General features: G+C 37.7%; 1 protein-coding gene across 2 annotated transcripts in view; it reads left to right on the top strand.

The window, feature by feature from the left end:
- The first annotated feature begins 5917 nt into the window (after nt 1–5917).
- Nucleotides 5918–17045, top strand: part of ACBD5 (acyl-CoA binding domain containing 5) — a 146098-nt gene continuing 134970 nt past the window's right edge. Inside the window, exons 1-4 of one of the 2 annotated variants that reach the window (XM_053713907.1) lie at nt 5918–6032; nt 12504–12678; nt 13820–13940; nt 15869–15941. In XM_053713907.1, the coding sequence (XP_053569882.1) occupies nt 12603–12678; nt 13820–13940; nt 15869–15941 (270 nt within the window). In that variant the 5' untranslated portion in view covers nt 5918–6032; nt 12504–12602. Of the gene's footprint in view, nt 6033–6288; nt 6420–12503; nt 12679–13819; nt 13941–15868; nt 15942–17045 lie in introns of those variants that run through there. The other variant, XM_053713906.1, reaches the window with a different exon arrangement.

The following is a 17045-nucleotide window of genomic DNA, read 5'->3' as shown; positions in this document are numbered from 1 at the left end:
GCAAACTCAGAAGCTCCCAGGTGGATAAGGATAAACCGCAGATTATCCTCAAATAAATCTAACATCTCCACATGATAGTACATGATACAACTTCCAAATGTCATGCTGATCTATAAGATGTCAAATTCAATGTATTCTACCCCCCTGTGACCTGATCCGGACTGCTGAGGCCTTGGGTGTCAGCCTTTACAAGAGACCTTGGCACCCCCCCCCCCCTGTTTATCAGGGTTGAGCAGCTCCTGCAGACAAAAAAACAAAGCGGTGCTTACCAGCCTCAGCGTTCGTTTTACATAGACCAGCGTGTCTTCAGCGTGTGCACATTGTCACGCCCCCTACCTGTTGCATCAGACGTACCCCAGGAGCCAAGGAATAGGTGCCTCCGCCCAGGACACAAAGTCGGCTATGAGCCGTACAGCAAACAACAGTGTATCCGGCTACACAGGGGAAAGAAAGGAATCCTAAGGCAATGTTCTCAAAAACAAGACATTTATTCAAGCACAGTGTATAAAAAAACAAAAATGTAGTAACTCAGAAGGTAAACAGATACTGGTCAATCTATCATATGAAAGACCAGAAAAAAGAGCAAACAACTGTTTGTTGTTGAGCAGCTCCTGGTCTGCTATTACCTCTCTTACTACTGCTTACAGGTGAAGCATCAACTACTCAGCACTACAGCCATCTAGTATTCCTTTAGCCTCAATATGGATCGGCAAGCGTTTTGACACATAGTGAAAGTCTTATTGGAAGACCTTGAACAGAAGCTATGTGTACAATATGATGGCCTCCTCCAGTCCCAACACGCAGATTATGCAGCAGATGTCGCCAGATTAGGGGGACATCAGGAAGAAACAAAATCAACAGAAAGTTATCCCTCACCGAGCTATTCAAGCTCTTACTGCTGTACCAACAGGACTCTCAGCGGATTCACACAGTGGGGCGGAGACTCTACCCAGCCATAGGATTCCCAACAGCTTTAACATACCTACCAAGGTGGAGAGTAGAACGCCGTTTCAGCTCCTTCAACGACAGGCGGGTGAGTCGCTGTGTAGCTTCAGCTCTAAGGTCGAGAAAGATAGAAAACAAGGGAAGAGCCTAGTAAAAACAACCGTGCTCTCTTAGTTGGTTGCTTTCACATTAAGAGACTATGGACAGGGATCAGCACGTATCAAGATCACAGAGTTTTGCGCTCTGCAATAGACTCTCATCAAGTTTTGACTGGTATTCCGAAATCTGGAGTTGGCTGATAAACCATTTTAGCTGGACATAGAACATGGGGCTGATGTTTCAAGCTATGTCACACAAGACTTTTATGTTTTACTGCTGTTTATAGACAGTTTCTTTGTCTTTTAAGCTTCCGTTTCTGACAGATTCTGTTATATATAATTTATATTAGCATTTTATAGTATGTCAGGGAACTAGTGTCTAATAGAGATGTGATGTGTTGGCTTTGGTCATAGTGAGATATGTTTTATCATGTAGCTTTAAATACGCGCATATACTGCACAAATATCTTATACCCTCTAGGTGTCTTGTTAATGACTCATTAGACAACAACTTCGCAACCATATTGTGGGATTGCATTAACATAACTCAGACATTCCAACCTGCAAAAACTCATTTCAGGGAGGTGGCTTCACCCGCTACTGCGCCGCCACCCCCCCTCCCAGTTATACAGGGAGTGCAGAATTATTAGGCAAATTAGTATTTTGACCACATCATCCTCTTTATGCATGTTGTCTTACTCCAAGCTGTATAGACTCGAAAGCCTACTACCAATTAAGCATATTAGGTGATGTGCATCTCTGTAATGAGAAGGGGTGTGGTCTAATGACATCAACACCCTATATCAGGTGTGCATAATTATTAGGCAACTTCCTTTCCTTTGGCAAAATGGGTCAAAAGAAGGACTTGACAGGCTCAGAAAAGTCAAAAATAGTGAGATATCTTGCAGAGGGATGCAGCACTCTTAAAATTGCAAAGCTTCTGAAGCGTGATCATCGAACAATCAAGCGTTTCATTCAAAATAGTCAACAGGGCCGCAAGAAGCGTGTGGAAAAACCAAGGCGCAAAATAACTGCCCATGAACTGAGAAAAGTCAAGTGTGCAGCTGCCAAGATGCCACTTGCCACCAGTTTGGCCATATTTCAGAGCTGCAACATCACTGGAGTGCCCAAAAGCACAAGGTGTGCAATACTCAGAGACATGGCCAAGGTAAGAAAGGCTGAAAGACGACCACCACTGAACAAGACACACAAGCTGAAACGTCAAGACTGGGCCAAGAAATATCTCAAGACTGATTTTTCTAAGGTTTTATGGACTGATGAAATGAGAGTGAGTCTTGATGGGCCAGATGGATGGGCCCGTGGCTGGATTGGTAAAGGGCAGAGAGCTCCAGTCCGACTCAGACGCCAGCAAGGTGGAGGTGGAGTACTGGTTTGGGCTGGTATCATCAAAGATGAGCTTGTGGGGCCTTTTCGGGTTGAGGATGGAGTCAAGCTCAACTCCCAGTCCTACTGCCAGTTTCTGGAAGACACCTTCTTCAAGCAGTGGTACAGGAAGAAGTCTGCATCCTTCAAGAAAAACATGATTTTCATGCAGGACAATGCTCCATCACACGCGTCCAAGTACTCCACAGCGTGGCTGGCAAGAAAGGGTATAAAAGAAGAAAATCTAATGACATGGCCTCCTTGTTCACCTGATCTGAACCCCATTGAGAACCTGTGGTCCATCATCAAATGTGAGATTTACAAGGAGGGAAAACAGTACACCTCTCTGAACAGTGTCTGGGAGGCTGTGGTTGCTGCTGCACGCAATGTTGATGGTGAACAGATCAAAACACTGACAGAATCCATGGATGGCAGGCTTTTGAGTGTCCTTGCAAAGAAAGGTGGCTATATTGGTCACTGATTTGTTTTTGTTTTGTTTTTGAATGTCAGAAATGTATATTTGTGAATGTTGAGATGCTATATTGGTTTCACTGGTAAAAATAAATAATTGAAATGGGTATATATTTGTTTTTTTGTTAAGTTGCCTAATAATTATGCACAGTATTAGTCACCTGCACACACAGATATCCCCCTAAAATAGCTATAACTAAAAACAAACTAAAAACTACTTCCAAAACTATTCAGCTTTGATATTAATGAGTTTTTTGGGTTCACTGAGAACATGGTTGTTGTTCAATAATAAAATTAATCCTCAAAAATACAACTTGCCTAATAATTCTGCACTCCCTGTATATTGGACACCTTGAAACCCTAAATAAGATAGAGACTTATCATTAAACTAGCTTCCCACTAAAGTCACATTAAAAAAAAGTAGCTTTTTTGCACAACCACATACAACAAACCTATTTTTTAGTGATCGTAATCTTGTTGAATGCTTAAATATTTTAGAATACGAAGTTTAATTACATGCAGTAAATAAGGTAGTATTTGTGTTTTAATGTTATTAAAATCAGTGGGGGCTTTTTGGTTACTGATACATGCTTCAAGGGTTTTATCAAACTAAAGGCAAACTAAAGGCATTCCTTAAAGAAACACTTTTCCAGATTTGGGCCACATTGGATCATGGTACTTGGAGTTTCAGGGAGATTGCATTCCATTTGCTGGCATCAGGGAGGCGCTATTGCATTCAGGGAGACTCCCTGAACTTCAGGGAGAGTTGGGATGTCTGCATAACTCCTGTATTCAGTGTGTTGTTTGCGGCCGGGGCAGCATACTCTAATTTAACTTTCGAGTTACAATCTACACTATTGAGCAATTCATTATTAGCACCTATTAACTGGATTCACCTCCTCCTTCACTTTATTATCAATTTAGCATAATTCACTTTCACTATCAGACATTTTGACTCCGGAAGGGAATATGTCCACCGTAGCATTTACACACTCCCAGTCACTTCCTGATGGCTTGCATTCACAACTATGTTTGCCCTATGCAGAGGCTTAGCTAAACTATCTAATGTGGCAGTTTACCCCTTTGATACTGGAAATATTGTTTATTCATTTGGCTGGTGCTTCATCGGATAGTAAACATCTGTTTGTTTTCATCTTCTGTTTGTTTTCATCTTTATTTATCCACGTAAGAGGGCCATATACTGTACTTTCAGTTGTACATAATATGCTTTAATATTTTATCTACGTTGTTTATCCTTATTATTCTACTTAACTTGTTTACATATATATGTTAATCTATCATGCCCAAGAGTGGCTCTATATCATCCTAGTTTCCTCCAGTGATCTAAGCCTTTGTATGTAGGTCCAAGAGTGGCCTATAGATAAGTTGGGAAATACATACAACCCAAAAATTGAGGTTTCATTGCTACGTGTTTAGTCTGAAAGGCAGATGAATTTGCTATTGTTCCTTGTATTTATAAGGTCACTCAATGCATATACATAAACTTCAGAGATAGGCATGTATTTATTGTAGTTTATTCCTGGGATATAGTGCCTATTTATGTTGTCCATACCGCTACTATTTGACCTCATGATTGACGCATGTCTTCCTATATTCAAATTTGTATATTTATGCTGTATACTCATGCAATTGTTGTATTTGGGATGGAACATATATAAACGCCTGTTATGATGCTATGTCTAAAAACCTTAATAAAAATCTATGATTTAAAAAAAAAAAAAAAAAAAAGAGAGAAGGGCTTAACCTTGGAACGAACATTAGCTGTGCTTGGAGTGTTGGGTTGTGTATGTGCAACCATACAGAGTGGCTTGCTTTACTACATAAGCGAAGTGCATACTATATGCTTCCAGTTGTACAAGCAGAGTGCCCACAATGGGTCAGTGACCCCATGTCCGCCCTAAATGTCCTGCAAATAACTAGAAAAAAGGTGAACTCCTTTAAGCGACTGGAAGTTAAATTCTGAAACACTAGCCAAGAATGTTTTACCATTTCAGCTCAGGTAAGATTAGAAATATCTACTGCTTATAAATGGAAACTTCAAATATTAAAATATGATATAAGCATGTAATAATATAAGATGGATGTAGCCTTTGGTTGCACATACTAATTTAGCTACATTTTTACATTACCGTTAAAGTGAAGGTAAAGTTTCAATGGTTGCTAAACATAGTTAAATGTACGACTTAAATTCATTAGGACTTTCATTCATCAAATTTCTTAATATTGTTTGCAAACAAAGTTTTACCTGTTTTAATACTCTAATATTCCATTCGATAATACCAACCCGTTTTTCTATGCTTTTAATACTTCCTGACGTTTATCTCACTTCCAATTGAAATCCTGGCAGTTAGGCGGCCGTGACCCTACGTCATATTCCTATTGGCCTATCTGCGCATGCGTCCCATCTAATATGCATAACTGCAATGACAAGGCTTGTGGCCGATTAGCGCATGCGCACTTCATTCCTACCTGCTTATTTCGTTGTTAAACAGCATAGTAACTATGTTGCGAAGTAAGTCCGGTAGACACATGCGCTATGGGGAGCAGCTGTATTGGCAATCGCATGCGCATTGCGGTTTCAATCGTTTAGTTGCGCATGCGCAATTGTAAGAATCTTGTGAACGCACATATCAGATAGGTATAGAGCGGGTGGGACCGCTGTATACATAAAAACTTAAAAAGAAAGGAAGTATAAGATGGGAGGAGTCAAGACGAAAACGGTAGGATTATAATGTAATAAAAAAACGGCTAAATTGAATATTTTTACTTAAAGAAAAAAAAATAGCGACTATGTTAATATAGATGGCGAGAATGAGTTAGTGTGTTGAAACGGTCCGAAATTTACTTTAACTTTAAATACATATTCCCCAAAATTTGTGGATGGGTATCAGGGACTCAGGAGGTTGATTGGGGCCTGTTACTGTTTTGTGGGTGGAGCTATGTGGAGAGGGTGGGATCATGGGTATTTTAGTTGGCAGGATTGTGGGTGTATCTAGGTGGTCAATGGGTGTGCCTGGGCAGTTTGTAGGTGTGTCTAAGTGTTCCATGGGTGTGACTAAGGGAAATAATGCAAATAGGAACATATGGCTGTCTCAGAACTAGAGCAGGACAGAGGTAAGAATCAGGGACTGTCCCTCCCAAATAGGGACAGTTGGGAGGTCCATAATATTTACTGTTTCCATTTAAATCAAGTTTAAACGTCAGCATTTCTGCTCACATAAAACAAAATAGTTGTAATATTCTAGAACCGCACCCAGTCAATTCAGAAGGAGACGTGATCGCCAATAGCCACCATCAACCTAACATATTTACTAGTAGCCATCTGTTTTGTTTTTCCTAACGCTGTGCATATTTAAATAAAGTTATTGTAAAAAAAAATGTTAGCGTAATCACGGGTTGCTGTTTGGATCGCCTGAGACTCCAATTACCGTCATGCTTTGCACATAATGGTGACAGCTTGGGACACTATGAAAGCTGCGGTATCCGTTTATACAGTGACAGGTGAATGTCTAACCCATTATCTGATCTTTCTGTTAGGAGGGGATGGGAACCAGTTTTGTCACATAGCTTGTTCATTATAGAGTTAATATAATTTCTATACAAAGCAGCGAGGCCGCTGCAGCCTAAGATTCCCGACCTTTGTAACACTAGAGCTGTTGACATGATCCCTATAAGGCCAGGCAGGCTTACTGCATCGGTTTCTTCACAAGTGTTTTTGTTGATATGGTGGTCGTAGAGTGTATTGTCTGATTCGCATGTAATTAGTAATATATTAATTCCTGTATAGTTTAGTTGCTACGTGTGTATATTAAACTAGTTTTTTTTTGGTTTAAAGGACAAAATTTAATGCATTAGACACGTTAAATATATTGTTTGCTTGAAAAAAAGGTTATGTTTAAATTGGTTTTAAAACTATCATAAAGTTCATGTTTGTGTACCACTCTTCATTAGGGATAGAAGGTCCACTGGCTCATAATCATATCACCTATTGCTCTGAAATATGTTACCCCTCCCATTAGGTGTAGCAAAGAATAAAGTTTCCTCAATGTCCCCTTTTGAATTAGGAAATTATTGCCATATGTAGTGGGGCTGATAAATTATTATATGCCTGTATGCTTTTAAAGGATTTTTGACTATTCTATAATTTTTTGGTGATCATTATTTTTTTTTAAAGTGTTCTTGATTAACTTCGATTGCATGTGACTGTTGCCTTTGTCATGTTTCTGGTGTCTCAAACATCCCAACCTGCAATTCAGTTAGGTGGGTTCACCTGCTGCTGCACCGCCACTCCCCCCCTCCCAGTTATATATTGGACACCTTGAAACCCTAAATAAGATAGACTTATCATTAAAGTAGCTTCCCACTAAAGTCACATTAAAAAAAAAAGTAGCTCTATTGCACAACCACATACAACAAACCTATTTTTCAGTGATCATACACTTGTTGAATGCTTAAATATTTTAGAATACAAAGTTTAATTACGTGCAGTAAATAAGGCAGTATTTGTGTTTTATTTTATTAAAATCAGTGGGGGCTTTTTGGTTACTGGTGCATGCTTTGAGGGTTCTATAATGTCCCAGCAACTAAAGGCATTCCTTAACCCCTTAACGACCGAGGACGTGCAGGGTACATCCTCAAAAAAAAAAAAAAAAAGGTTAACGACCGAGGACGTACCCTGCTGCATAGGGTTGCTACCTCAGCCATGTTTTCCTGGACACTTATGAGTTACACATGCTGCAGGGTCTGCAGGGAGGAACATGTATTGTGTTTCTGGACAGCACTATTCATATTCCTCCCTGCAGCATGTGTAACTTATAAGTGTTCTGTATTTTAAGGGACGGGTGGCAAACTGGCAACCCTGGTCCCTGCACGTCCTTAGTTTGGAAAGCAGCTGGAAGCGATCCTGCTCGCTTCCAGCTGCTTTCCGGTTATTGCAGTGATGCCTCGATATTGAGGCATCCTGCAATAACCTTCCTTGGCCATCCGATGCAGAGAGAGCCACTTTGTGGCCCTCTCTGCACCGGACATCGATGGCCGGTATCGGTCGGTGGGTGGGAGGCGGGTGGCGGCCATCAATGTGCCTTGTGATGTGGAGGGGGGCGGAATCGTGGGCGGGGATAGCCTGGGTCGCGCACGGACGCGTGCACGGGGAGGGAGCGGGTGGGTACCGCTACACTACAGAAAATTTTAAGTGAATAGTAGGGAAAAAGGGGGGAGTTAAAAAAAAAAAAGATAAATCAGGGGGTGTTGGGTTGCTCGGGGGGGGGGGGGGAAGCTACACTACAGATAAAAAGGGTGAAAAATAATAAAAAAACATTTATTTTCTGTAAACTGGGTACTGCCAGTACCCAACATGGCCCCCAATAAGGCAGAGGGGGAGGGTTAGAAAGCTGTTTGGGGGGGGGGGATCAGGGAGGTTGGGGGGCTAAGGGGGGATTCTACACAGCAGCATATGTAACTATGCTTTTTTTTTATTTAAAAAAAGATACCTTTTATTTTAGTACTGGCAGACTTTCTGCCAGTACTTAAGATGGCGGGGACAATTGTGGGGGAGGGAAGGAAGCTGTTTGGGAAGGATCAGGGGGTGTAATGTGTCAGGTGGGAGGCTGATCTCTACACTAAAGCTAAAATTAACCCTGCAAGCTCCCTACAAACTACCTAATTAACCCCTTCACTGCTAGCCATAATACACGTGTGATGCGCAGCGGCATTTAGCAGCCTTCTAATTACCAAAAAGCAACGCCAAAGCCATATATGCCTGCTATGACCGAACAAAGGGGATCCCAGAGAAGCATTTACAACCATTTATGCCATAATTGCACAAGCTGTTTGTAAATAATTTCAGTGAGAAACCTAAAATTGTGAAAAATGTAACATTTTTTTTTTTATTTGATCGCATTTGGCGGTGAAATGGTGGCATGAAATATACCAAAATGGGCCTAGATCAATACTTGGGGTTGTCTACTAGACTACACTAAAGCTAAAATTAACCCTAGGCACTCCCTACATGCTCCCTAATTAACCCCTTCACTGCTAGGCATAATACACGTGTGATGCGCAGTGGCATTTAGCGGCCTTCTAACTATGAAAAAAGCAAAGCCAAAGCCATATATGTCTGCTATTTCTGAACAAAGGGGATCCCAGAGAAGCATTTACAACCATTTATGCCATAATTGCACAAGTTGTTTGTAAATAATTTCAGTGAGAAACCTAAAGTTTGTGAAAAAGTGAACAATTTTTTTTACTTGATCGCATTTGGCGGTGAAATGGTTGTATGAAATATACCATAATGGGCCTTGATCAATACTTTGGGTTGTCTTCTAAAAAAAAATATATACATGTCAATGGATATTCAGGGATTCCTGAAAGATATCAGTGTCCCAATGTAACTAACGCTAATTTTGAAAAAAAGTGGTTTGGAAATAGCAAAGTGCTACTTGTGTTTATTGCCCTATAACATGCAAAAAAGCAAAGATCATGTAAACATTGGGTATTTCTAAACTCAGGACAAAATTTAGAAACTATTTAGCATGGGTGTTTTTTGGTGGTTGTAGATGTGTAACAGATTTTGGCGGTCAAAGTTAGAAAAAGTGTGTTTTTTTTTCCATTTTTTCCTCATATTTTGTATTTTATTTATAACAAATTATAAGATATGATGAAAATAATGGTATTTTTAGAAAGTCCATTTAATGGCGAGAAAAACTGTATATAATACGTGTGGGTACAGTAAATGAGTAAGAGTAAAATTACAGCTAAACAGAAACACCGCAAAAATGTAAAAATAGCCTTGGTCCCAAACGGACAGAAAATGGAAAAGTGCTGTGGAACACTTTTCCGTATTTGGGCCACATTGGATCATGGTACTTGGAGTTTTAGGGAGATTGCATTCCATTTGCTGGCATCAGGGAGTCGCTATTACAATCAGGGAGACTCCCTGAACTTCAGGGATAGTTGGGATGTCTGCTTTTATAATATATACCGCAACTAACATTCACTCACGTTTGGGATGAACGTAAAATACTCTTACTTAAATGGACAGTCTACACCAGAATTTGTATTGTTTTATAAGATAGATAATCCCTTTATTACCCATTCTCCAGTGTTGCATTACCAACACTGTTATATTAATATACTTTTTACCTCTGTGATTAACTTGTATCTAAGCAATCCCTTTATTTTGTCACTCTCCAGTTTTGCATAACCAACACAGTTATATTAATACACTTTTTACCTATGTGATTACCTTGTATCTAAGCCTCTGCAGACTCCCCTCTTATTTCAGTTATTTTGACAGACTTGTATATTAGCCAGTCAGTGCTGACTCATAAATAATTCCATGGGAGTGAGCACAATGTTATCTATATGGAACACATAAACAAGCGCTGTCTAGCTGTTTAAAACTGTCAAAATGCATTGCGATAAGAGGCGACCTTCAAGAGATTAGCTTTTAACAAAGAATAACAAGCCTACATAGGTTTAGCTTTCCATGCCATATCTGAATCATTAAAGTTTAAAGGGACAGTATACACCAATTTTCATTTAACTGCATGTAATAGACACTATTATAAAGAATAATATGCACAGATACTGATATAAAAATCCAGTATAAAACCGTTTAAAAACTTACTTAGAAGCTCCCAGTTTAGCTCTGTTGAAAAGGTAGCAGGAAAGCCCACTGCAAGTGGTTCTATAGCAAAGTAAGCAGACACTCCCCCTTCCTCTGCACATGAAAATACTTTTTACACAAACAGGAGCAGGCTGGAGTAGGTATACCTCGTATTTTCCTACAACTTTGGGGCTTGGCTAGGAGTCTGAAAATTAGCACAATGTTATTTAAAAATAAGCAAAACTATACATTAACCCCCCCCAAAAAAAACTGTATAGGCTTTATAAATGGATCATCTACAAAACATTTATGCAAATAAATATCTAGTGTTTAATGCCCCTTTAATTTTGACTAGACTGTCCCTTTAATTCTGAAACAGAACTGTATTGGAAATCAACCCTTGATCAGCACACAAGTAAATTTCCAGTTTGTGAAGAAAGCCCCCCCCCAAAACCCCCCCCCCAAAAAAATTGGGGTTTTTGGGAATATAGAGGTTGATTTCAAAGAAGGCTTTTGAAAGGACCATTATAATAAATACAAAAAGTGTCTCTATGTGTTTAACCCCAGCAAAGGGTTTACTTTAACTATGTGTTTAACCCTTTTGTGGAGGTTAAACATATAGAGGTGCAGAATTGCTTGTCTTAAAATAACATGCTGTAACGTATTAGAGCATGTCATGTTTCAACTATAATGACCCTTTAAGAATAATAATAGTAACAATGATAACTAGTTTTAACTGTACTAGTTTTTGTTGTTATTTTTGGTGATACATTTTTAATTTAAAGGGACAGTCTACACCAAAACTGTTATTGTTAAAAAAGATAGTTAACGCCTTTACTATCCATTCCCCAGCTTTGCACAACAAACATTGATATAATAAAGTGAAGGTAAACTTTGCTGTATTTCTATGCACTTATCTGCAATACAGCACAAATCAATGGCACTTTAATTCATGAAATTTTTCAATTTTAGCTTTATTCCTAGTTTTACCCGTTTTTATTTTCTCAATCTAACAAGCGTACGATTCAACCCGTAATATTTTTTTTTTTTTTACCTTGCTGGTCACGTTTTAAGAACAGCCAATTGACTTTCTGGCCGTTAGGCGGCCGTCATTTGACGTGATCGCTAACTTCAAAGCTCTGTGCATGCGCTGGCTTCCTTCCTCTCCCTGGAAAACCAAGCGCGGCCCCGTTTAGCTGTATCAAGCAAAGACTGGCATTACAGCATGCACATTATGGACCGTCATCGAGGTTTTTGCGCATGCGCAGTGGTTTTCTTCGCCGGGCACGAGCATTGTAGACACGTATAGAGTGGGTGGGAACGCTCTATACGTTATAAGCTAATCAGTCAGGAAAAGGATAGTGGGCGGCGCTTGTAACGAAACGGTAGGGGAGAATAAAATACATTTATTATCAAAATATGTTATTTTTAAAAAAAAAAAAAAAAAAAAAAAAACTTAGCGACTGTGGATTTTACAAGGTGCTGCATGAAATAATGGTTGCAGAAAGATCAAACTTCACCTTCACTTTAATATACTCTATAGCATTTAAACCTCTAAATTTCTGCCTGTTTCTAAGCCACTACAGACTTCCTCTTATCACATGCTTTTTTATTTGCTTTTCGCAACACTAGACTGCTAATCCATGTGGGCCATATAGATATCATTGTGCTCTCTTCCGTGGAATTGTGCATGAAACAGCGCTAATTGGCTAAAATGCAAGTCAATAGATAATATACCTGTGATCAGGGGACTGCAGAAGCTTAGAGACAAGATAATCACAGAGGTAAAAAGTATATTAATATAACTGTGTTGGTTATGCAAAACTGGGGAATGGGTAATAAAGGGATTATCTATCTTTTTAAACAATAACAATTTTGGAGTAGACTGTCCCTTTTAATCATTATTTGAGTTTTAACTTTCTGTATTGTTGTATTGTGCCTTCACTTTGATCTTTTATTTATTTATTTTCCTTTTGCAGGATTTGTTATGGCCAGAAGTTTTCTATCCTGATGTCGCATTCCATTTAGTTTAAATCAAGATTTTTTTTTAGATCTTGTGTCTCTCTTCCATACCAGAAATGGCGGATACAAAACCTCTTCACCAGACGAGATTTGAAGCTGCAGTAAATGTAATACAGAGCTTGCCCAAAAATGGTATGGTTTCGGTTAGAGATTGTCACATAACTACTGAACATGCTGAGAACAAGTATTTTCTTTGTGTATTTGTGCTATAACTTGGATTCTAATCATTGTCAGCCAACCTCAAGTGTCTGTCTATCTATCTATCTATCTATCTATCTATCTATCTTTATAGCTATCTATTGTAATAAATGCTGCCTGTAGGAAGGAATATTAACTTTATTTATTTGTTAGATTAGATTTATCATCAGTAGCATATGTATGCATGAATAATGCTATCATGAAAATATTCTATTTTTCTAAAATATGCGCCAGTGTGCTAGGTCATATCATTCAATGCTACAAAAATATTTTATTTTTTTCTGCACACAGGTACATTTCTGTTCAACAGCTATTTTTTTCTCTCAGCATTTCATGAAATCTCCATAGACAAATTATGGCAGTACAATATGTGGTACTTAAAGGGACATTGTACACTAGATTTTTCTTTTCATAAATATTTTGTAGACAATTCATTTATATAGCCCATCTGGTAGCGTTTTTGTAAAAATGTATAGTTTTGATTATTTTTTTATAACAGAGTGCACCTTGAGACTGATTTTACTGACCACCTGGGTAAAATTGTAGCCGATAGTAAGCTAAAATTAGCCAGTATTAAAAATGTTCCATTTTTATTTCACAAATTATCATTAAATAAATATTACACTGCCCCCACCCGGCTACTTCATATTGCCCCCTGGCTACTTCATATTGCCCCCTGGCTACTTCATATTGTCCCCTGGCTACTTCATATTGCCACCCGGCTACTTCATATTGCTACCCGGCTACTTCATATTGCTACCCGGCTACTTCATATTGCCGCCCGGCTACTTCATAATGCCACCTGGCTACTTCATATTGCCACCGGTTGGCAACATTTTCTGTGAACACTGCATAAGAAAGCAACAATGCAATAGGAAATGCTCTAATCTAATGCATTAGGTATTTTTCTTATTGGAGTTTTAGATTATTTGTCAGACGTTAAAGTTTATTTAAAATATGTATAAGCTAATGAATGTTTTATAATGTTTCAATTATGTCTAAGTAGTTCAGTCAGTGGAGTTAAATTTGCATAAATTATAAATTAAGTTTTTTTTTACTAACATTTTTTTTGTAGGATCATTCCAGCCATCTAATGAAATGATGCTAAAATTCTACAGTTTTTATAAACAAGCAACACAAGGACCATGTAACGCCCCAAGGCCTGGATTTTGGGATCCTGTCGGGCGATATAAATGGTAATTATCATCAGATTCCATATTATGCTTTGCTTTTTCTGGTTGATCACAATTTTGTGTTAACATTGCATCATGTATGTGTGTGTGTATATGTGTGTGTGTGTGTGTGTATGTGTATATATATATATATATATATATATATATATATATATATATATATATATATTTAAATTTAATTGATGTAGTTTGCTTACTTCTGTTAAAATTTGCTTTGTTCTCTTGTCCTGAAAAGCATACCCAGGTATGCTCAGGAACAGCAATGCAGTACTGGAAGCTAGGTGATGATTGAGGGTGACACATGTATGCCTCTTGTCATTGGTTCGGCAGATATATTTAGCTAGGTTTTAGTAAAGCATTGCTGCTATGGAGCTGACTTTAACACATTAGAGACTTTGCTTTTTTATGTCCCTTTAATAATGCAAGTTTTTTTGTCTTAAATGAACATTTTATATCTTGTTTTGTCTATGGAAAATCCTATTATATACAGGTTCTTTACTGCATAGATTTACGATGCACTAACATTTCAGTTTGTTTTACTATGCATTTATTTAGCATTGTGATAGCACTGTAACGCTGTATAACTATAGCACGTCCCTTTTTGTCAGTAGAGCTGTTGTAGTTGTATCTATCAGCCAGTAATATGTAACTGACACTGCTATAAATTGCGCTAAAAGTAAGCTTTTTGCGCTTGCCGGGTAGCGCTCATATTTATTGAGTTGAAACTAAACTGTTTTCGCTCTTGAGCTAACCTGATAAGCGCAAAAAGCCGAAGTTAGAATATTGCGTGCACTTTCACATATTCTCACATAGAAGTCAAAGGAGAAATAAAAGTCTGCAGCGGACCAGTTATGGAGTAGCGGTCTTTAGACTGCTGCTTCATAACTGCTGTTTCCGGCGAGCCTGAAGGCTTGCGTGGAAACAAGCGGAACAAGGGCCATTCAGCCCTTGTGAAATCGACCCCAGAGAATACAATTTGAAACAACTTTCCAAGGTACTTCTATTATTTAATTTGCTTCCTTCTCTTGTTATCTTTTGCTGAAACGTTTATCTAGGAAAGCTCAGGAGCAGCAAAGAACATAGGTTCTAGCTGCTGATTGGTGGCTGCATATGTATACCGATTGTTATTGGCTTACTCATGTGTTCAGTTAGAAACCAGTATATGTGTAAATATGTCTGTAAATACATATATAAACATATAAATACATATGTACACATATAAATACATATGTACACATATAAATACATATGTACACATATAAATACATATGTACACATATAAATACATATGTACACATATAAATACATATGTACACATATAAATACATATATACACATATAAATACATATATACACATATAAATACATATGTACACATATAAATACATATGTACACATATAAATACATATGTACACATTTATAGACATACCTATATACAACATATATATATATATATATATATATCACAATGTTAAAGCTCTTTGTCTGCTTTTTTTCTAACACCTGAGGTTTCATATCTTTGAGCTCCTTTATAACTTTTTGTTGCAATATATTTTTTTAATATTTTTTTTATTAGAGTATCTATCATTTGTAATGTATTTCTGATGTTTTTTTTATGCAACGTTTATGTTTTGCGAAACAGTTAACCAGAGCTCTGAAGTCAAAGTAATTATTCTAACGTAAACTGTGATTGCACTCAAGCGATTGCGTTTACTTTCAGCTTGTAATACCAGCAATAAGCCCGACTAGCTCACACCCCTGCTATAAACCCCTTATCGCTCGGGCGCAAATGTTTGCGCTCCACTTGGAATCTGGCCCTATAATAGGAAAAAAAATAAATCCAATATATTTAAATGCTGCACCTTCATATGCAGGATAGAACATTTTTAAGTACACTGTATCTTTAAGAATGTTTAATATTGTTTTTTAGGGATGCCTGGAGTTCCCTTGGTGATATGTCCAAAGAAGATGCTATGATTGCTTACGTTGATGAAATGAAAAAGGTATCAGCGCATATAAAGTAACTTTGTAGAACTAAAGAGAAACATTTTAACAAAATCTGTGACGTGCACTATGAAGCTGAAACCAAAACGTCTTAACTGGAGCAGAAATAAATAGTGTGCCGGGGACACTTACACAGTTATGTGATGTGTCCTCTATTAGCAGAGGCAAAGAGCACTGGGGCGTTTGCCATAGCTGCTGATTAGTTTAAAGCTCAAAGGTTCATTAAAGAGACATAAAGAACCCAAACATTTTATTTCATGATTTAGATAGAGAATACAATTTTAAACAACTTTCTAATTTACTTCTATTATCTATTTTGTTTAATTCTCTTTGTATAATTTGTTGAAGGAGCAACAATGCACTACTGGTTTCTAACTGAACACATGGGTGAGCCAATTACCGTGTGTGTGTGTATATATATATATATATATATATATATCTATGCAGCCACCAATGAGCAACAAGAACCTAGGTTCTTTGCTGCTCCTGAGCTTGCCTAGATACATTTTTTCAGCAAAGGATAGCAAGAGAAGGAAGCAAATTAAATAATAGAAGTAAATTGGAAAGTTGCTTAAAATTGCATCATCTATCTAAATCATGAAAGAAAAGTTGTGGGTTTCATGTCCCTTTAAGTATCTACACACTCTGTTTGGGTTTAGTACATCTGCAAAGGATATTTGTCTAAATGAAAGGAATATAAAAGTGTAAAAAAAAGCTCTAATATGTTAATGCATATTACTATTGCTTTAATATAGCTGTGTTGAACCCCTGCAAAGCCACCAATCACCAGCTAGCTCCCAGTAGTGCTTTGTTACTTATGCTGTTTAACAAAGAAAACTAAGAGAACAAAAATAATTTGATAATAAAAGTAAATTAAAAAGTTGAATTCTCTATCTGAATCATGAACGTGTAATTGTGGCTTTTATGTTCCTATAAACAAGAGTTTAGTAAACTAACAAATGTATTTCCGTATCTGATGAACAGTCTGTAACTTCTTTCTTCATCATGAGACGTTTGATAAAAAAATGACCAAGGCTTTATGCCTTGTTCTAGTTACTACATAATAAAGATAAATAAAACTGTTAAAAGGGGCTACATCAGTA

This window comes from Bombina bombina, chromosome 5, assembly GCF_027579735.1.
Source record: "Bombina bombina isolate aBomBom1 chromosome 5, aBomBom1.pri, whole genome shotgun sequence".
NCBI classification, from domain to species: Eukaryota; Metazoa; Chordata; class Amphibia; order Anura; family Bombinatoridae; genus Bombina; species Bombina bombina.
This window is presented reverse-complemented; position numbering and strand designations above follow the sequence as displayed.